This window comes from Bufo bufo, chromosome 4, assembly GCF_905171765.1.
Source record: "Bufo bufo chromosome 4, aBufBuf1.1, whole genome shotgun sequence".
Taxonomy (NCBI): Eukaryota; Metazoa; Chordata; class Amphibia; order Anura; family Bufonidae; genus Bufo; species Bufo bufo.
Window position 1 is genome coordinate 540,537,231 of NC_053392.1, and position 23,131 is coordinate 540,560,361.

The 23,131-nt window shown below is 42.8% G+C and overlaps 1 protein-coding gene across 1 annotated transcript in view; it reads left to right on the top strand.

The window, feature by feature from the left end:
• ISM1 (isthmin 1) overlaps nucleotides 1-23,131 on the top strand; it is a 96,371-nt gene that overhangs the window by 32,680 nt on the left and 40,560 nt on the right. Inside the window, exon 2 of the mRNA XM_040429969.1 lies at nucleotides 16,919-17,140. Coding sequence (XP_040285903.1) covers nucleotides 16,919-17,140 — 222 coding nt within the window. The remainder of the gene's footprint in view (nucleotides 1-16,918; nucleotides 17,141-23,131) is intronic.

Sequence of the window (23,131 nt, forward strand, 5' to 3'; positions counted from 1 at the left end):
CTCTTTGTTTGACTACCGCCATGGCTTCTCTACACAGCACAATCTCCGTAACTCTGCAGCACCTATTAGAATGTGTAGGCAAAAATGAACTGTGAAACATTAGCATGTTGACATTGACCATATTCCTCAAAGTAAAGCTCCAAGACTACATTGCGTCATCAAATTAAAGGGGCTGTCTCATCACATTTGATTGATCAGCCGGTCAACCTTGGGTTTGGCTTCTGAGATCTACCAGCCACCCTTTTGCCTTGCAGTGCCCTGTGCAGGGAAAGAGTCCTAAGCAGCCATTCAAATGAATGCCCTTCCCTAAAAAAACATGAATGGCTTAAAGGGACATTTCACAGGGACAACCTGTATGTAAATATTCTATGTAATTATAGTAAAAAAAAAAAAGCTGGTGGATGGTTTTCTGGATTTAATCATTTAAAGTCGCTCCATATATCCTACCTTTTTAGTCCTGGCTCTTTACCTTCCTCTTTGGACATTTAGTAGAGCAGATAGTCTCTCTTAAGGTCCAATTAGACCTAGTGATAGTTGGGCAGATCATCGACAAACTAAGAAGACAGGTTGGCATTAGCAGGAGGTGCTTCAAACCCACATGCAGTTGTGCATATATATAGGGGAGCAGATCCTGCATTTGTGGCCCGTTGCTAATGGCAATCCCCAGCAAAATGCATACAATGGAGGATGCCCGCAGCGAACCACAAGTACCACAATAGACATCCTACACAAGGTAACAAGTGCGGATGTAATAATTAATATAACAATATAACAAAACAATGACGAACACAGGTGCACTCTGCAGTAATACTAAATCCTCAAACTGATTTTAAAATTGAGAGATTAGTCAACATGTCCCACGGTGTAGAACATGTCTTAAGCCCGGACACCGCGACAAGGTTTCTCAAGTAGCCCGGGACCCTACACTCTCCAACCTGAGCCATATGGGCAATACCAGGAGCCAGTGGGCAAATTACAGGAGCATTGGGCCGACTCACAAACAACTCACCAGTTACCTCCAGCATGTGGCCATGCCTGCAATGGGAGGAGGGAGGAGTCTGTGAGTCCCACTCAAGACTTGCTGATATGTCCCAGGCCTCACAGGTGCACCTTAATGTGACCTGTAGATGGAAAACAGGCACATTTAAATAGGAGTTTATACACCTCCAGAAATCTATATATACAAACTAAGAAGACAGGTTGGCATTAGCAGGAGGTGCTTCAAACCCACATGCAGTTGTGCATATATATAGGGGAGCAGATCCTGCATTTGTGGCCCGTTGCTAATGGCAATCCCCAGCAAAATGCATACAATGGAGGATGCCCGCAGCGAACCACAAGTACCACAATAGACATCCTACACAAGGTAACAAGTGCGGATGTAATAATTAATATAACAATATAACAAAACAATAACGAACACAGGTGCACTCTGCAGTAATACTAAATCCTCAAACTGATTTTAAAATTGAGAGATTAGTCAACATGTCCCACGGTGTAGAACATGTCTTAAGCCCGGACACCGCGACAAGGTTTCTCAAGTAGCCCGGGACCCTACACTCTCCAACCTGAGCCATATGGGCAATACCAGGAGCCAGTGGGCAAATTACAGGAGCATTGGGCCGACTCACAAACAACTCACCAGTTACCTCCAGCATGTGGCCATGCCTGCAATGGGAGGAGGGAGGAGTCTGTGAGTCCCACTCAAGACTTGCTGATATGTCCCAGGCCTCACAGGTGCACCTTAATGTGACCTGTAGATGGAAAACAGGCACATTTAAATAGGAGTTTATACACCTCCAGAAATCTATATATACAAACTAAGAAGACAGGTTGGCATTAGCAGGAGGTGCTTCAAACCCACATGCAGTTGTGCATATATATAGGGGAGCAGATCCTGCATTTGTGGCCCGTTGCTAATGGCAATCCCCAGCAAAATGCATACAATGGAGGATGCCCGCAGCGAACCACAAGTACCACAATAGACATCCTACACAAGGTAACAAGTGCGGATGTAATAATTAATATAACAATATAACAAAACAATGACGAACACAGGTGCACTCTGCAGTAATACTAAATCCTCAAACTGGGCAGATCATCGCTAACAAACGTTCGTAGGGACACTTGTTAGCGGTGATCAGCCTTTGTAATAATGCCGACAATTACCTGATTAAGCAGGTTAAAAAATCAATGGCAGCAGATCGTGCTGTCTAATCACGATCTGTGGCGGCAAATAATGATTCTGTATGGGGACGGGCGATGGCATTAGTGATACTGTTTTGAAGATCGCTGCATGTAATAACAGCAGTCTCCTCCACTGACGAGCAGGAGATTGCTGGGATGGAATGCTTCCTTCCCGACAATTGTCTGTCTCATCTGTCGGTGTAATGCCAAATTTAACTCTGTCTGGCCACAGATGGAAGGGAGTGACTCGGGTATTAAACATTATACTAAGGCTAGGTTTACATGTGGTATAGGAACAGAAAACTGGAATTACCAGATCCAGGATATTCTGGAGGATCTCATTGACTATAATGGTGTCCATTGGGTTTCCGGCATAAATACTGGCATTTCGTTGGACAAAATTCTGTTGCATGCTGCAGTATTTTTTATCTTTTTTGCCATATCCTCTGCCACAGATGTGAACCTAGCCTTATCAATGCAGGGATGCTACATGGGCATTTAGCAAAAGAGCTGCCGTCATGTAAGGCCGCTTTCACACAGTCAGTGTTTGATCAATAATTTACATAGGTTGTTTGATCCAAAACCAGGTGCAGGTTCAAGACACAGAACAGGTGGAAATCTTTTCATTATACCTTATCTCTGTGCAGCCTCCACTCTTGGCTTTGGCTCCCTATCACTGATGGAAATTACTGATCAGACACTGACTGTGTGAAAAGGGCCTTAACCCAATTCTGCATTAACTATTATGATGTGGATTACCCTTCAGATAACATCCTTCCCTCACAGCAGCAGTGAACTGACATATATGTAGCAGGTCTTATCATTTGTGTTGACTACAGACTACAGAAGGACAAAATGTTATATCTAATTTTCAATGGCATACTACTGTTGAAAAGAAAAACAAATTAAAAAAATATACATAAAAAATATAATTTCTATGAATATTGAATAAAAAAATAAATAAAAAATACCCCTTTCTGATAGAAGTGTCCCATAAGGTTTGCAAGAGCAGCTGGTTGTTAGCTGTTCTCCCTTTAGACTCATATAGGTCATGAGAGGGGGACCCAGAGTTCTCTGGATCCGGCATTGCCGGACACTGCCACCTGCCTGCCGAACCTCATTGATTATAATAGGATCTGGCCACTACTCGGCAAATATGACCATGAGACAATCGCTTTATCTATAAAATTACTCGTACATGACTTTTACGGCAGCCTGTAATCTGTTTGTATTATTTTGGTGAGTGACTATTTTAGGTTGCTTTGATCATATATTTTTTGTGTTGTAGTTTTTATAGATTGTGGAAGTATTACTGTGATCATCTTTACTCACATGGAATAATTGTTTATGTATAAAGAAATGAGCTTTGTACAAAAAACTTGGACATTTGGAACTACTTGAAACACTTTGTAGAAAGTCGCTTTGACTGTTGAAGTGAAGCCCTATAGACTTTTTCCTCAGGGGCCTATCCATTACTTACTTGGGACCAGTGTCTGAGATCGGCACTGTTCCTATCTGGCGGTACTATAATGCTTCCTGGTGATAATTGTGAGGAGGGTGTGGATGGAAAGCTGCTGGAATGTATAGGCCGAAATACAGGAACATGGTCAATAACGAAATCCTGAACCACTAACTTAGATTTTAAGGAAATCCGATCAGGAAAATGTGCATCATTCGATACTCCCAAAAAGAGTTTGGTTGTTAAAGGCTTAAAGAGTGTTACATATATTAAATTATCAAAACTAAACAAGCTTCTAATATAGGAAGACTTTAATATCCTTGGGGATTAAAAGAAATTCTAGCTTTATGTTAAATATAAGGTAAAGAGTTTCTCAAATATCTTCTTGCTGGAAGAATAGAAGTATGTGTCCATGCCTGGTCACTTTCCATTTAATTCACCTACTCACATCAATTTAGAAAAATAAATCTCAACTTTTCCAAATTAACCTGAAAGTGAATGCTAATCGTATACAAATGAAACTTGAAATTTAAAAATGTAATCTCCATGTATAATATACATAAAAAGCTGAGTAACTTTATAAAAGTACTGTACATTTTGCACTGATCCGATACTGAAGTTCAGAGCTGCAGTCACAGTTCTTCTGATCGAAAATCGTCTACAACCTGGTGGTCAGATCCCTTCTTAAAAGGGTCAAAAACTGTAATATTTGTCCTTTCCTTTCGATCAGTGTTTGGCGGCAGTCTGAATTCCAGCCAATCAGCATTGTGAAGGTACTGCAGTTTTCACTTGAGCACCTGCATCACCCTTAACCCCTTAAGGACTCGGCCCTATTTCACCTTCTGGACTTGGCCATTTTTTGCAAATCTGACCAGTGTCACTTTAAGTGCTGATAACTTTAAAACGCTTTGACTTATCCAGCCCATTCTGAGATTGTTTTTTTGTCACATATTGTACTTCATGACACTGGTAAAATGAAGTAAAAATAATTCATTTTTATTTATAAAAAAAATACCAAATTTACCAAAAATTTGTAAGAAATTGCCAATTTCCAAGTTTCAATTTCACTACTTCTATAATACATAGTAATACCTCCAAAAATAGTTATTACTTTACATTCCCCATATGTCTACTTCATGTTTGGATCATTTTGGGGATGATATTTTATTTTTTGGGGATGTTACAAGGCTTAGAAGTTTAGAAGCAAATCTTGAAATTTTTGAGAAATTTTCAAAAACCCAATTTTTAGGGACCAGTTCAGGTCTGAAGTCACTTTGCGAGGCTTACATAATAGAAACCACCCAAAAATGACCCCATTCTATAAACTACACCCCTCAAGGTATTCAAAACTGATTTTACAAACTTTGTTAACCCTTTAGGTGTTGCACAACAATTAATGGAAAATAGAGATACAATGTCAAAATTTCACTTTTTTGGCAGATTTTCCATTTTAATAATTTTTTTCCAGTTACAAAGCAAGGGTTAATAGCCAAACCAAACTCAATATTTATGGCCCTGATTCTGTAGTTTACAGAAACACCCCATATGTTGTCGTAAACCGCTGTACGGGCACACGGCAGGGCGCAGAAAGAAAGGAATGCCATACGGTTTTTGGAAAGCAAATTTTGCTGGACTGTTTTTTTTTTTTACACCATGTCCCATTTGAAGCCCCCCTGATGCGCCCCTAGAGTAGAAACTCCAAAAAAGTGCCCCCATTTTATAAACTACAGGATAGGGTGGCAGTATTGTTAGTACTAGTTTAGGGTACATATGATTTTTGGTTGCTCTATTTTACACTTTTTGTGAGGCAAGATAAAAAGAAATAGCTGTTTTGGCACCGTTTTTATTTTTTGTTATTTACAACATTCATCTGACAGGTTCGATCATGTTATATTTTTATAGACTAGGTTCTCACGGATGCGGCGATACCTAATATGTATACTTTTTTTTATTTATGTAAGTTTTACACAATGATTTCTTTTTTGAAGAAAAAAACAAACATGTTTTAGTGTTTCCATAGTCTGAGAGCCATAATTTTTTCTGTTTTTGGGTGATTACCTTTGGTAGGGTATGATTTTTGCGGGATGAGATGACGGTTTTATTGGCACTATTTTGGGGTGCGTGTGACTTTTTGATCGCTTGCTATTACACTTTTTGTGATGTAAGGTGACCAAAAATGGTTTATTTAGCACAGTTTTTATTTAAATTTTTTTACGGTGTTCATCTGAGGGGTTAGGTCATGTGATATTTTTATAGAGCCTGTCGATACAGACGCGGCGATACCTAATATGTATACTTTTTTTTATTTATGTAAGTTTTACACAATAACAGCTTTTTTAAAACAAAAAAAATGATGTTTTAGTGTCTCCATATTCTGAGCCATAGTTTTTTTATTTTTTGGGCGATTGTCTCAGGTAGGGGCTCATTTTTTGCGGGATGAGGTGACGGTTAGATTGGTACTATTTTGGTGGGCAAACGCCTTTTTGATCGCTTGCTGTTGTACTTTTTGTGATGTAAGGTGACAAAAAATGGTCTATTTAGCACAGTTTTTATTTTTTATTTTTTACGGTGTTCATCTGAAGGGTTAGGTCATGTGATAGGTTTATAGAGCCGGTCGATACGGGCGCGGCGATACCTAATATGTATACTTTATTTACCAATTTTTTTAACTTTATTTGGGGAAAATTACGTTTTTGTTTATTTTTACTTGAAACTTTTAATTTTTGGGGAGGAAAACTTTATTTTTCCAACTTTTTTTCTCATTTTATTTTATGTCCCACTTTGGGACTTGAACTTTTGGGGGTCTAATCCTTTACAATGCATTCCAATACTTCTGTATTGGAATGCATTGGCTGTATGAGTAATACAGTGTGTATTACTCATACAGCTTCCGGCCTGTGAGATCCAGGGGGCTAGATCTCACAGGCTCTTCATCGGAAGGCAGCGCAATGCCTTCCATGCCATCGAGTCCCCCCTACAGCCGCATGGGGACCCGATGGCACCGCCGACCACCAGGTAAAAGCCGCAAACCGCAGGTCTGAATTGACCTGCGGTTTGCGGCGATCGCCGACACGGGACCCCCCCCGCGCGCATTTAGCCGAGGTGCCTGCTCAATGATTTGAGCAGGCACCTTGTTACGATCACCGCCCGCCAGGCGGCGGTGATCGGAACAAAACATGACGTACCGGTACGTCATGGGTCCTTAAGGACTCGGGAACCATGCCGTACCGATACGTCATGGGTCCCTAAGGGGTTAAGATTTACATTGTCACAATGGTTTTTCCTTAGGATTGCCTTCACTGTGCTGATCTCCCACGATCCAAAAGCCAATCAAACATTCTTATCTTAAGGGGATTGTCCACCTTTTAAGTACTGATGTCCTGTCCTCCAGATAGGTCATTAATCTCAAATTTGTGGAAGCTGCAGATCAGCTATTTTCAGCAATTTAGGGAAAAATGCATAAAAAAAAGCCAGCCTCTTGCTGTGTATTTTGTTTATTTTTATTGTTTTTCATTTTTTTTGTCTGAAGCCCCAGGAGAGTGGATTTAAAGGAACACTTCTATTAGAAGCTAGTATATTTTTTTTAAATTCAATAATCATAGATTATAATTTTTTCCACAATTTGTGCCTTTTTTATTTCATCAATACTGTATCCTATGTAGAGGCACTCTCAGATAAAGTAGTATTTTTCGCCCTATAAGACGCACCGGCACATAAGACGCACCTAGGTTTTTGAGGAGGAAAATAAGAAAAAAAATATTTTGAACCAAAAGGTGTGCTTTTGTTGGGTTTTGAACTAATTGTGGTCTGTGGATGGCACTGTTATGGGGGATCTGTGGGTGACACTTATGGGGGATCTGTGGGGGACACTTATGGGGGATCTGTGGGGGACACTTATGGGGGATCTGTGTATGACAGTTATGGGGGGGATCTGTGGATGACACATATATAGCATCTTATGCTATGTGTCATCCACAGATCCCCTCCCTAAGTGTCCCTGTAGTGAATGACCCTCAATACACGGGAAGGGGGCTGGCATCTGCTTTTATAATGACAGCGGGGCCCGTGCAGTGACTGTATTCTACTACACGGGCCCCGCTCACTGTATATTATTGTATCTCTAATAGTAAATTGTTATGCATATAATCGCATAATGAGTGCTGTGTATTACTTACAACTACAGTACAAGCGCTCGCCGCTCGGTAGGTAGCAGAGAGGAGGGAGGAGGCAGGCCGGGAGGACGGGCGCTGGCAGCGTGAGTCATACGTCACGCGCCTGCTTCATTCATAAAGTAGGCGGCGCAGGCGCGTGACGTATGACTCACGCTGCCAGCGCCCGTCCTCCCGGCCTGCCTCCTCCCTCCTCTCTGCTACCTACCGAGCGCTTGTAGTTGTAAGTAATACACAGCGCTCATTATGCGATTATATGCATAACAATTTACTATTAGAGATACAATAATATACAGTGAGCGGGGCCCGTGTAGTAGAATACAGTCACTGCACAGGCCCCGCTGTCATTATAAAAGCAGATGCCGGCCCCCAGCCCCTCCTCCCTCACAGCTGATACACCCGCCGCACGGCATCGCGGCGGGTGTATCATTGAAAACTCGGCAAAATCAGCAGCATTCGCCGTATAAGACGCAAAGTGTGTCTTATACGGCGAAAAATACGGTAAGTTCTGGAAGGATTTATCGGCAAGGTAAAGGTTAATTAAAATAGGAGGACTGGAGTGACAAGAGTGACAGCTCTATTGTTCTCATCATAGCTCTAGATCAGGGATGCTCAACCTGCGGCCCTCCAGCTGTTGTAAAACTACAACTCTATAAAATTATAAAAATAATATATTCTTTATCAGCATTTAGAAGTTTAAATTCTTAGAAGGTTATATTCAAATTCATACTGACGGTTTGTGGAATATGTGAAAAAAATTCAAGATTGAACCTCAATGTGTGTATATACCATTAAAAGCTCTTTTCTGGATTGTCAGCACAACTGAGTCTCACTTATAAGGGTTTTCCAAGACTTTAATACTGATGACCTATCCTCGGGATGAGTCATCAGTATCTGATTGGTCTGGGTCTGACTCCCTGGACCCCCACTGATCAGCTGTTTGAGAAGGCATCGGCGCTCCTGTGAGCACCTTAGATTTTTCCGTGCTCACCAAGCACGGCCCCATTCACTACTATGCAGCTGAGCTGTGTGTAGGCCATGTTCGGCAGGGTTCCCCCCCCCCCCCCCACCCCGTGATCAGATACTGATGACCTATTCAGAGGGTCGATCATCAGTATTAGGCCTCTTGTACACGAACGTTGTGCATCCATTCCGTGCATTGGGAACCCCATTTTGCGGTCCCCAATGCACGGGGATCGCCCATGCGGTGGTATATCCACTGGGCCTCCTTGCGGTCGTATCACCTCAATTACCTGGAATTTCAAGGTATTAAAGTCACCATTATGTACTTCTAAGACGTGGCGTGCAATGGGTTTATCTCTCCGATTTCTAACATCACCCAGGTGTTCACCTACTCGTCTTCTGAGTTTGCGTTTGGTCTTTCCCATATAATTAAGTGGGCATGCACAGGTGCATAAATAAATGACACCCTGTGTACGACAGTTGGAAAAGTCGCGCATCACATACGTTAAACCTGTGCTTGCGCTGGAGAAATTTTTGGACTTAAGAATGAAAGGGCAGCAGATACAATCGCTGCCACATTTATAAGTACCCATTGGTTTATTAAGCCATGTTTTTGCACTTGCCGGTTTCTGATAATGGCTATTTACAAGCCTATCCTTCAGTGACCTACCACGTCTATAAGTTATGGCAGGTGAGGGGGATAGAACATCACGCAAATCAGGATCAGTAAGGAGAATTCAGGGGGATATCCTCGTTGTTCAAATCTATGTTGTAAGTCCCTGGCTTGTGTATAAAATGACTCAGAGGAGGAGAAGTTCCTTCAAACCCGAAGGTATGGCCCTTAGGAATGCCACGCTTTAAACTCGGAGGGTGATGACTGTCCCATTGTAAAAGGCTATTTGTGGCCGTAGGTTTCCTGTAGATTTTAGTGTGCAATTCCCCTTGATGCTTGGTAATACATACATCCAGGAATGCAATACTGTCTTTATCAATCTCATAAGTAAAAGGTAAACCTATTATGCTCCCATTAAGTTGGGCCACAAATACAGAAAAAGAGTCCCTGGTACCGTCCCACAAGATAAAAATGTCGGCAATGTATCTCCCCCAAAATAAAATCCTGGAGGTCCATTGACGGCAAGCCTCATTGAAGACAATAGTGTCCTCCCACCAGTCCAGGAACAAATTAGCATAACTGGGGGCACATGGGCTCCCCATAGCTGTACCCGTGAGCTGGAAGAAGAACCGTGTCTCAAATATGAAGTAATTATGGGACAGAATGAACTCAAGCGCCTCATTAACGAATGCATTGTGTAAATGGAATTGTGTGCCTCGAGTTTTTAAAAAGTGTTTGACCGCCATGATGCCTCATTCGTGCGGAATACTCATATAGAGAGCTTCTACATCAATAGATGCCAAGAGTACATTCTCGTCCACGTAGATATTTTCAATTTTGAGCAACAAATCTGATGTATCTCTAATATACGACGGAAGAGATGCGACAAAAGGGCGCAAAATATTGTCAACATAAGTGCTCATACTATGAAGTGATGGATCCTACACCTGACACTATTGGTCGTCCTTTAAGGGGGGATACACTTTGTGAATTTTAGGAAGGGCATAAAAAGTGGGGATCTGAGGATAGCGTGGTACCATAAACTTTACCTCATCCTTTGAGAGTTTACCATTTTCAAATGCCCTCACAATCATAGACTCCAATAGATCAGAAAACTGGACCGTAGGGTTAGATACGAGAATGGAATAATATATTCTATCATTCAAAAGACTCGGGCACATATTACGATATGTAGGGTGATCCATCAGAACGACATTTCCTCCCTTATCTGAAGGTTTGCATACAATAGAGGAATCTGCTTCCAATTTTCTCAATGCATCCATTTCTCCCTTGTCTAAATTATTAAGCCCTCTACTCTTTTTTACTTGTATTTTTTCCAACTGGTCTATTACTAATTTGCTGAATAGATCTAAGTCTGGAGTATCTTGTGGGGGTGGCATCCTAATGCTTTTCAATTTGAGATCCGTAAGGGACCTTGCTCAGGGTTTCGTTCATTCTCGGTTAAGAGTGAGCTCGACGTACGCACACCCTCCAGATCCTCCATGGTAATCCCTAGTTTGGCACATTCTTCCCTATCATGGGCCCCGCCGCCGGCTGGGATGGCGCCGCAGCGTCGGTGGTCGCCGGGCAGCGCCGCGCCATATGTTAGGTTAGGACCCACTCATAGAGGCAACCTTGGCATGGTGAGTGGGCTTATGCCTTTTGATCAAAATGTACACTAATGCCTCATTTAGCATGTAGCACAGGAGGTGGTACACATGCGCTACTTAGTGCTGTCTCCTGCAGAAATGCAAATAAAATACAAATAAAAAAGAGTAGAGGGCTTAATAATTTAGACAAGGGAGAAATGGATGCATTGAGAAAATTGGAAGCAGGTTCCTCTATTGTATGCAAATCTTCAGATAAGGGAGGAAATGTCGTACTGTTGGATCACCCTACATATCGTAATATGTGCATGAGTCTTTTAAATTATAGAATATGTTATTCCATTCTTGTATCTAACCCTACGGTCCAGTTTTCTGATCTATTGAAGTCTATGATTGTGAGGCCTTTGAAAATGGTAAACTCTCAAAGGATGAGGTGAAGTTTCTGGTACCACGCTATCCTCAGATCCCCACTTTTTATGCCCTTCCTAAAATTCACAAAGGGTATCCTGACCAATAGTGTCAGGTGTAGGATCCATCTCTCATAGTATGAGCATTATCTTGACATAATTTTGCGCCCTTTTGTCTCATCTCTTACGTCGTATATTAGAGATGCATCAGATTTGTTGCTCAAAATTGAAAATATCTATGTGGACGAGAATGTACTCTTGGCCTCTATTGATGTAGAAGCTCTCTATACGAGTATTCCGCACGAATGGGGCATCATGGCGGTCAAACACTTTTTAAAAACTCGTGGCACACAATTCCATTTACACAATGCATTCGTTATTGAGGCGCTTGAGTTCATTCTGTCCCATAATTACTTCATATTTGAGACACGGTTCTTCCACCAGCTCAGGGGTACAGTTATGGGGAGCCCATGTGCCCCCAGTTATAGTAATTTGTTCCTGGGCTGGTGGGAGGACACTATTGTCTTTAATGAGGCTTGCCGTCAATGGACCCCCAGGATTTTATTCTGGGGGAGATACATTGTCGTCATTTTTATCTTGTGGGACGGTACCAGGGACTCTTTTTTTCTGAATTTGTGGCCCAACTAAATGTGAACATAATAGGTTTACATTTTACCTATGAGATTGATAAAGACAGTATTGCATTCCTGGATGTATGTATTACCAAGCATCAAGGGGAATTGCACACTAAAATCTACAGGAAACCTACGGCCACAAATAGCCTTTTACAATGGGACAGTCATCACCCTCCGAGTTTAAAGCGTGGCATTCCTAAGGGCCATACCTTCGGGTTGGAAGGAACTGCTCCTCCTCTGAGTCATTTTATACACAAGCCATGGACTTACAACATAGATTTGAACAACAAGGATATCCCCCTGAAGTACTTAGGGACTCGTTCCATCATTCCACCAGAGTGGATCGACATTCCCTCTTAACTAACTCTACTCAGAGACAACGATATAAAGACACAGAAAGAATCATTAGAGTTATTGGAACATTTGATTATGAGAATAGAGTAAGGAATATCTTTAGAAGATATTGAGACATTCTCCTTACTGATCCTGATTTGCGTGATGTTGTATCCCCCTCACCTGCCATAACTTATAGACATGGTAGGTCACTGAATGATAGGCTTGTACATAGCCATTATCAGAAATCGGCAAGTGAAAAAACATGGCTTAATAAACCAATGGGTACTTATAAATGTGGCAGCGATTGTATCTGCTGCCCTTTCATTCTTAAGTCCAAAAATTTCTCCAGTGCAAGCACAGGTTTAACGTATGTGATGTGCGACTTTTCTAACTGTCGCACACAGGGTGTCATTTATTTATGCACCTGTGCATGCCCACTTAATTATATGGGAAAGACCAAATGCAAACTCAGAAAACGAGTAGGCGAACACCTGAGCGATGTTAGAAATCGGAGAGATAAACTCATTGCACGCCACGTCTAAGGCTACTTTCACACTAGCGTTGTTTTAATCCGGCGTTCAGTTCCGACACCGGAACTGCCCGCCGGATCCGGAAAAACGTGTGAAAACGGATTATATTTGAATCCTGATCAGGATTTTGATCACAATGAAAAAATGCATTGGAAAAAACGGATCCGCCATTTATGGACTTTAACTTTTTTTTCACATTTTTCGGGTTTAACATGCAAAAGCCGGATCCGGTTTGACTGAACACACAGCGCCAGATCCGGCGTTAATGCAAGTCAATGGGAAAAAGATCGGATCCGGTGTTCAGTCAAAGTGTTCAGGATTTTTGGCCGGAGGTAAAAATACTGCATGCTACGTTTTTCTGAAAAGCCTGATCAGTCAAAAAGACTGAACTGAAGACATCCTGATGCATCCTGAAGGACGGACTCTCCATTCAGAATGCATTAGGATAAAACTGATCAGCGCCGGAAAAGAAAAACGCTAGTGTGAAAGTACCCTTAGAAGTACATAATGGTGACTTTAATACCTTGAATATCGTGATACGACAGTCACTAAGAGGTGGAGATTGGGACAACAGAATCCTCTGCAAGGAGGCCCAGTGGATATACCGCCTCAAAACGGTGCATCCATTTGGCCTTAATGAGCAAATTTCATTTAGTTGCTTTATTTAACCAGGCCGTAGTTGCAATTTTTGATGTTAATTCGATATATGGGATCATTATGTTTATTGTTAGGCCTGCACTCCTGCCAGGTATCAAACCAGGATTGGTTCCTACAGGCTGTTTATCATACAATATGGGGCGTCCCTTGTGGTATTATCTTTTGCCTCCAGTGACTTGATTATGATGCCTCAGCCCCAGTAGAGGTATTTTTGGAGTGTCAGTATTGTTTAGCTTGTTTTCAGACAGCTCACAACAGACAATATATTTCTATTCCTATCTTAGCTTTTATTCACACTTAGTTCCGCTCCTTCTTAAAGATTGGATAGCTTCATACTAACTGTAATGTGTTCTGCGCATCAAAGATCACATGGGGACCACATTTGCGTCACTTCCGGTTTCAGACGCACGTGTGTGCGTTCCACACGGCGGGCGTGCGTTTCAAATACCGGAATTGGCGCGATTAGGAAGCCAGCAGCGCTCATTGGCTTAGCAAGAGGGCGGACTCGCCTTTTGGTGCCCGATGTGAGTTATTTAAGATATGGTCTTTAGTCTAACAGTGTGCTTTACTTTATCTTGACACCAATACCGGACCATCATGCAATTATCATAGTTGCCATCTTCACCTCATCTTTGATCCCCTAATGAACCAGCCTTTACTGACTGGGGAAACGGGTCGGGACGAGGGACGAATATACCGTGGAGGATTATACCTTACTTACCTACAGGGCTAAACCAGGTGACAGTTGACGGCTTAGCCACCGAGAAGTGGGGTCGCTCCTTTCGGGGCGGGTGCTCTGCTTGTAGGCAGGGGTAGTGTGAGGGTTAATGTAGGGTGAAGTTCCCCCCTCCACCCCTGCCCTGACCTTACTTCTCTATTATCTGGTGTGCCAATCAGCGGTCTTCAAAACTGTAAGTTATAATATTTTGCTTAATATATTTGGGATCATCATATCCAAGATAAAGTAAGGCTCTTCCACATTATCTATTGCCACAAGCCGAATTGTTATTTATTTTTGTTATGGGGTTATTTTCTAAATTTAATGCTAGTAAAAGTTATGTTTTAAGAGAATTCAGTAATTCTGTGATAGTGATTGTTAAAAAAAAATCGCAAACCCATCCAAATATTCCGGTGATATGCACAATTTTGTAAGCCAAGCAAGGTGACCACCATAATACACTGAAACCTAAACACACGATGGTAGTCACCTTATTGTCACTTGAGCTGTTGCTATGCCGTAAATTTGACATGAATATGGAATTTGTGAATTATAACACCCAGGGTAGAGGATTGAGCGGTTGTCTAAGTGCCACATTTTATGGCTTGCCCCCTGGGGGGTTGCTGTATAAATTGATTGAGTTGTTCCCAGTTCCGCTGCTATAACGTGGACATCACTTTAATGCACTCGGCAGGGTGCACTGTACACTGCCGCCTCTGACATTCCTTTCATTCCTGTGTGTTGGGGCAAGGTTATTTAAACTCCTCATTTAAAGTGCAGGAATTGCCATCTGACAGTCTATGCCGTGATATGTTTATTTGTCAGCACAGAGACGTAATTGTCCCGCTTTCTTCTTCTGTGTCCCATCTATCGAAGTGTCAAGGGACGTACAAAGTACAGTGTGGCTGTATTTATAGTGAATTATACAACGCTTTTTCACATTCAGGACACCTTTGTATTTTACTGCAGCAGGACCAGATTTGTAAAAATCCCATTTGCTACATCCCTTGCAGATGTAGAAAACTGTTAATGGATTATGATAATTGCAGAACACAGTAAGGGACTCTTTTCCCCTCTCTTCTGCCTCAATCATCCTTTTGTTATGAAAATGATGTATGGAAGAGCAAGTCTCTAAAATGTGATATGCAGGAGGCTTAAAGGGGTTGTCCCAGCAGCAGTAAATGTGAGAAAATAACAATATAAGTCATACTTACCAGTCTTCTCCCCTGCAGCCTCCCGCACCATGCTCTGGTTTCTCCTCATATGTATCTGTTTTCCTGGCTGCAGCATGACTTTTCATGCACATCACTGCTGAAGCCAATCACCGGCCTCAGCAGTTATATCCTGTATACCGCTAAGGTCAGTCATTGGCTGCACGGTGACTTGGTGTGTATGGACTGCCACTGAGGCCAGGAAGATGACGTTAGTGCTGGAGGACCAGACACAGTGCTGGAAGAAGCAGGAGAGAATAGTGGTAAGTATGACTACATTTGTTATGTCAGGCATGCTCAACCTGCGGCTCTCCAGCATGCCCGAGCATGCCCGAACTCCCAGCATTCCCGAACAGCCTACATCAGGGCATTGTGGGAGTTGTAGTTTTACAACAGCTGGAGGGCCGCAGGTTGAGCATGCCTGTGTTATGTTATTACACTTGCCGCTACTCGGAACGTATTAATTTAAAGGGTTTTTCTGACCCTTTTTTTACTGATGACCTTCCTCTGGATAGGTCATCAGTATCTGATCGGTGAAGGCACTGGTGCTCGCAGTAGCACCCCAGCTTTCTTACAGCTTTCCCTGAGCCATGTGGCATCACATTTATCGGTCATATGGCCTGGGCGCAGCTCAACCCCATTGAAGGGAATGGGGTTGGTGAGCTGAGAGAAGGGGGTGGCACTACTGTGAGCTCCGGTGCCTCCTTAAGCAGCTAATCAGCAGGGGTCCCGGGTGTCAGAACCCCACTGATCAGATCAGATCCAGAGGATAGGTCATCAGTAAAATAAAGCCTTGGAAAAGCCCTTTTAAATTGTACAATCCATTTTAAAGATGTTGCAGTGGGTTGATGTTGACCTATCGTCAGGATGGACCATCAATATCAGATCGGGGGGTGGGGGGGGTCCTGACTCCTGGTCCAACTTATCTTTCAACTGTTTAAAGGGGTAGCTTTGCTCATACGAGTGTTACTACTTCAAAATTACATGCATGCCGTCTCCTTTATAAAAGCTTTGCGTTTTAATTACGACTGCTCATACCATTCCCCCGATCAGTTATGACTAATAATGCAATGACAGCGCCATATTCCCATATGCGGATGAGCTTGCAAATGTTGAGTGGATGGTCCCAAGCACAGCTCTGTCTGTTCTGCTCTGTCTCGCCCCCATTGAACCCTCCACAAGGCCACTCCTTTGGCTCTAGCGTTCTATGCCACACACACAATGATGTAGCCAAGGGCTGGCGCTATCAGGCGCTATGTTGTGGAGGGTTCAATTAGGAGAGCTGATAAAATTTCTGTGCTTGGGATTGCCTGTTAAGCGCTTGCAAACTCATTTGCATATGTGACTAAAGTTTGTTTTCTCTAACTTTATCAAAGGCCACATTGAGAATTTATTAACATCGACTTGTATGGGATTTCTTCTGCAGAATGGTGAATCATCTTCAGAATCCAGCTTTCCATTTTCCAATGGTGAAAGACAAGAATATCTAGAAGACCAGGCTACACGTAGGTCTCTACCTAAACATCATCTTATGACCAATGGACACTCCTCTTTACAAAGAGATGGACCAGGCTCATTCCTTTTGGATCTCCCAAACTTTCCGGACCTGTCCAAGGCTGATGTTGAAGGTCAAAATCCAAACATTCAGGTAAAAGGCAACTCATTTATTTGGAAGTGTAGGCGGTGGAAACGGTGGGCCATAGTGCCACTAGCTTGGTCATCATTCTAAATGTGGAAGCTTCATTCGAGTCCTATGGCAGCTGTATCCAGTATTTCATATATAGCAATATTCTACACAGTATAGTCTTGCAACCATATACAGTAGCTAAAAACTAAACCTCATAGTGTCTGTATCCCACTAGATTGCCAAGGGCTGCTTTAGGGTACTTTCACACTAGCGTTTTTGTTTTCCGGTATTGAGTTCAGTCACAGGAGCTCAATACTGGAAAACAAACTATCAGTTTTATCCTAATGCATTCTGAATGGAGAGCATTCCGTTCAGGATGCATTCGTTCAGTCCCTCTTAAGTTTTTTGGACGGAGAAAATTCCGCAGCATGCTGCAGTTTTCTCTCTGGCCAAAAATACTGATCACTTGCCGGATCCGGAATTAATTTACATTGAAGTGTATTAGTACAGGATCCGGAATTAAGTTTTCCGGAAAAACTGATCCGGCTTTCCGGTCTGCGTATGCTCAGACCTTTAAAAATGCAAAAAAAATTAATACCGGATCCGTTTTCCCGGATAACACCGGAGAGACGGATCCGGTATTTCAATCCATTTGTCAGATAGATCCGCATCCGGATCCGTCTGACAAATGCCATCGGTTTGCGTCCGGATTGCCGGATCCTGCAGGTAGTATTTGTGGAATGTAAAGATAAACAAACTTTTCTCATTGTGATATTCCTTATCACAGTGATTTTGTTTCAAGAAGCAAACAATTATCCCGGCATAATGACTTAGAGTGTAAAAAATTTGAGTTGGTTCATAAATTTTAAGGATAACTGTCATATTTTCAGCAAAAAAACAATTTTAGCATATGTTACCGCTGCAGCAGCATTATGCATAAAGCAATCTTTAGTTTCTTCACTTACCACTGTTTTTCTTGAGTTTCCCCCTCAGTTACGGCTGTTTTGAATCCTACATTATGAGGATCTTCAAGATGGCTCCTCTGCCAGCTCTCTAAGGCCAAAACTGCATTCCCTCAGGTCACATACAAACTTGCTGTAGCCAATCAGATTGGATTACTGAGAGACACGCCTCCTCACTCTGAAGCCTAATGCAGGCATGCAGTGTGAAGGACCGCCCCTCCGTCTTCCTAGCTGAAGACATATGAGCCATAGCAACAGTCTTTTAAGGGAGCAGTGGAAAGGGACATTAATGAAAGCTGTTATTATAAGGTAATTAGTTACAGATCTTTTGGCAATCATTGACAGACTAAAAAAAAAAAACAAAAAAAATAATAATATGACAGTTATCCTTTAACCACCTCCGGACCGCTGTACGCACAGACGCGTCCTGGAGGTGGTTGATTCATTCCTCCTGGACGCGCCGGCGCGTCCTCTCGCGAGACGCGAGATTTCCTGTGAACGCGCGCACACAGGCGCGCGCGCTCACAGGAACGGAAGGTAAGAGAGTTGATCTCCAGCCTGCCAGCGGCGATCGTTCGCTGGCAGGCTGGAGATGTGTTTTTTTTAACCCCTAACAGGTATATTAGACGCTGTTTTGATAACAGCGTCTAATATACCTGCTACCTGGTCCTCTGGTGGTCCCCTTTGTTTGGATCGACCACCAGAGGACACAGGTAGCTCAGTAAAGTAGCACCAAGCACCACTACACTACACTACACCCCCCCCCCCCCGTCACTTATTAACCCCTTATTAGCCCCTGATCACCCCTGATCACCCCATATAGACTCCCTGATCACCCCCCTGTCATTGATAACCCCCCTGTCATTGATCACCCCCCTGTAAAGCTCCATTCAGACGTCCGCATGATTTTTACGGATCCACTGATAGATGGATCGGATCCGCAAAACGCATCCGGATGTCTGAATGAAGCCTTACAGGGGCATGATCAATGACTGTGGTGATCACCCCATATAGACTCCCTGATCACCCCCCTGTCATTGATTACCCCCCTGTCATTGATCACCCCCCGTAAAGCTCCATTCAGATGTCCGCATGATTTTTACGGATGCACTGATAGATGGATCGGATCCGCAAAACGCATCCGGACGTCTGAATGAAGCCTTACAGGGGCATGATCAATGACTGTGGTTATCACCCCATATAGACTCCCTGATCACCCCCCTGTCATTGATCACCCCCCCTGTCATTGATCACCCCCCCTGTCATTGATCACCCCCCCTGTCATTGATCCCCCCCCTTGTCATTGATCACCCCTCTGTAAGGCTCCATACAGACATTTTTTTGGCCCAAGTTAGCGGAATTATTTATTTTTTTTCTTACAAAGTCTCATATTCCACTAACTTGTGTCAAAAAATAAAATCTCACATGAACTCACCATACCCCTCACGGAATCCAAATGCGTAAAATTTTTTAGACATTTATATTCCAGACTTCTTCTCACGCTTTAGGGCCCCTAGAATACCAGGGCAGTATAAATACCCCACATGTGACCCCATTTCGGAAAGAAGACACCCCCAGGTATTCCGTGAGGGGCATATTGAGTCCATGAAAGATTGAAATTTTTGTCCCAAGTTAGCGGAACGGGAGACTTTGTGAGAAAAAAATTAAAAATATCAATTTCCGCTAACTTGTGCCAAAAAAAAAAAAATTCTATGAACTCGCCATGCCCCTCATTGAATACCTTGGGGTGTCTTCTTTCCAAAATGGGGTCACATGTGGGGTATTTATACTGCCCTGGCATTCTAGGGGCCCCAAAGCGTGAGAAGAAGTCTGGTATCCAAATGTCTAAAAATGCCCTCCTAAAAGGAATTTGGGCACCTTTGCGCATCTAGGCTGCAAAAAAGTGTCACACATCTGGTATCGCCGTGTCATTTTACATATACCCATGCTGGGTGAGAGAAATATCTTGGTCAAATGCCAACTTTGTATAAAAAAATGGGAAAAGTTGTCTTTTGTCAAGATATTTCTCTCACCCAGCAAGGGTATATGTAAAATTACACCCCAAAACACATTCCCCAACTTCTCCTGAATACGGCGATACCACATGTGTGACACTTTTTTGCAGCCTAGGTGGGCAAAGGGGCCCATATTCCAAAGAGCACCTTTAGGATTTCACAGGTCATTTACCTACTTACCACACATTAGGGCAGTATAACTACCCCACAAGTGACCCCATTTTGGAAAGAAGACACCCCAAGGTATTCCGTGAGGGGCATGGCGAGTTCCTAGAATTCGCTGATGGGCATAGTGAGTTCATGGAAGTTTTTATTTTTTGTCACAAGTTAGTGGAATATGAGACTTTGTATGAAAAAAATAAATAAAAAAAAAATCATCATTTTCCACTAACTTGTGACAAAAAATAAAAAATTCTAGGAACTTGCCATGCCCCTCACGGAATACCTTGGGGTGTCTTCTTTCCAAAATGGGGTCACTTGTGGGGTAGTTATACTGCCCTGGCATTCTAGGGGCCCAAATGTGTGGTAAGGAGTTTGAAATCAAATTCTGTAAAAAATGACCTGTGAAATCCGAAAGGTGCTCTTTGGAATATGGGCCCCTTTGCCCACCTAAGCTGCAAAAAAGTGTCACACATCTGGTATCTCCGTACTCAGGAGAAGTTGGGGAATGTGTTTTGGGGTGTCATTTTACATATACCCATGCTGGGTGAGAGAAATATCTTGGCAAAAGACAACTTTTCCCATTTTTGTATACAAAGTTGGCATTTGACCAAGATATTTCTCTCACCCAGCATGGGTATATATAAAATGACACCCCAAAACACATTCCCCACCTTCTCCTGAGTACGGAGATACCAGATGTGTGACACTTTTTTGCAGCCTAGGTGGGCAAAGGGGCCCATATTCCAAAGAGCACCTTTCGGATTTCACAGGTCATTTTTTACAGAATTTGATTTCAAACTCCTTACCACACATTTGGGCCCCTAGAATGCCAGGGCAGTATAACTACCCCACAAGTGACCCCATTTTGGAAAGAAGAGACCCCAAGGTATTTCGTGATGGGCATAGTGAGTTCATAGAAGTTTTTATTTTTTGTCACAAGTTAGTGGAATATGAGACTTTGTAAGAAAAGAAAAAAAAAAAAAAATCATCATTTTCCACTAACTTGTGACAAAAAATAAAAAGTTCTATGAACTCACTATGCCCATCAGCGAATACCTTAGGGTGTGTACTTTCCGAAATAGGGTCATTTGTGGGGTGTTTGTACTGTCTGGCCATTGTAGAACCTCAGGAAACATGACAGGTGCTCAGAAAGTCAGAGCTGCTTCAAAAAGCGGAAATTCACATTTTTGTACCATAGTTTGTAAACGCTATAACTTTTACCCAAACCATTTTTTTTTACCCAAACATTTTTTTTTTATCGAAGACATGTAGAACAATAAATTTAGAGCAAAATTTATATATGGATGTCGTTTTTTTTGCAAAATGTTACAACTGAAAGTGAAAAATGTCATTTTTTTGCAAAAAAATCGTTAAATTTCGATTAATAACAAAAAATGTAAAAATGTCAGCAGCAATGAAATACCACCAAATGAAAGCTCTATTAGTGAGAAGAAAAGGAGGTAAAATTCATTTGGGTGGTAAGTTGCATGACCGAGCAATAAACGGTGAAAGTAGTGTAGGTCAGAAGTGTAAAAAGTGGCCTGGTCTTTCAGGGTGTTTAAGCACTGGGGGCTGAGGTGGTTAAATGATGCTTAAACCTATGGTGGTCAGCACCAGTGTCATGTTCTTCCTGAAGACGGGATACTTAAACAGGCAACTTTTGGCCACAGTTGCCTGTGATTTGGTTTTCTTGCTTCACATGCTTAGTTTGTGTTTCATGTAGATTACCAGATTTCTGACCTTCTGCCTTTTAGTGACTTTGCCTCTGACTGCTGATTCTGGTTGTGACATTACCTCCTGGTTTTGACCCTGCTTGGTTTATTATTCTGTGTTTGTTTCTTCCTTGTTTCTGATGATATTTTCTGGTTTTGACTCTGTGTGTGTGACTTCCCCTAACTAGGTCCTGCGCACTTAGTCAGGTCTGGGGCTGTTGCCTAGTGGGCGGCCGCCTTTTAGGGCAGATCATCCAAGTAGTTTTGGTGGAGGTTAGGTCTGCACTGTTCCCTACCTGATGCAACACCTATCTGGTGCTGTATACGCTGAGCTACTCCTTCCTTTGTGCAGTGTGGCAAATAAGTAGCACGGGGGGAGACCTTGGACTAGACCAGGGGTGTCAAACTCAAATTCAACAGGGGGCCGCATCAGCAGTTTGGTCACCCTCAAAGGGCCGGAAAACTTACAGTTACTTGGCTTGGCCCTTGGGGATCTCGGACGCCACTTCCACACTTTGGCCGGGGGCTCGGTGGAGCTGATGAGGTGTTTTATCCTAATGAGAAAGATTTCATAATAAGTATTTGGAGATAATAGCAGCCCCCAGTAATAACAGCCCCCAGTAATAACAGCCCCTCTGTGCCAGTAATAACAGCCCCCGCCAGTAATAACAGCCCACTTTGCCAGTAATAACAGCCCCCCCTTTGCCAGTAATAACAGCCCCCCCCCTTTGCCAGTAATAACAGCCCCCAGTAATAACAGCCCCTCTGTGCCAGTAATAACAGCCCCCAGTAATAACAGCCCCTCTGTGCCAGTAATAACAGCCCCCAGTAATAAGAGCCCCTCTGTGTCAGTAATAACAGCCCCCAGTAATAAGAGCCCCTCTGTGTCAGTAATAACAGCCCCCAGTAATAACAGCCCCTCTGTGTCAGTAATAACAGCCCCCAGTAATAACAGCCCCTCTGTGCCAGTAATAACAGCCCCCAGTAATAAGAGCCCCTCTGTGTCAGTAATAACAGCCCCTCTGTGTCAGTAATAAGAGCCCCTCTGTGTCAGTAATAACAGCCCCTCTGTGTCAGTAATAACAGCCCCCGCCAGTAATAACAGCCCCTCTGTGTCAGTAATAACAGCCCCTCTGTGTCAGTAATAACAGCCCCTCTGTG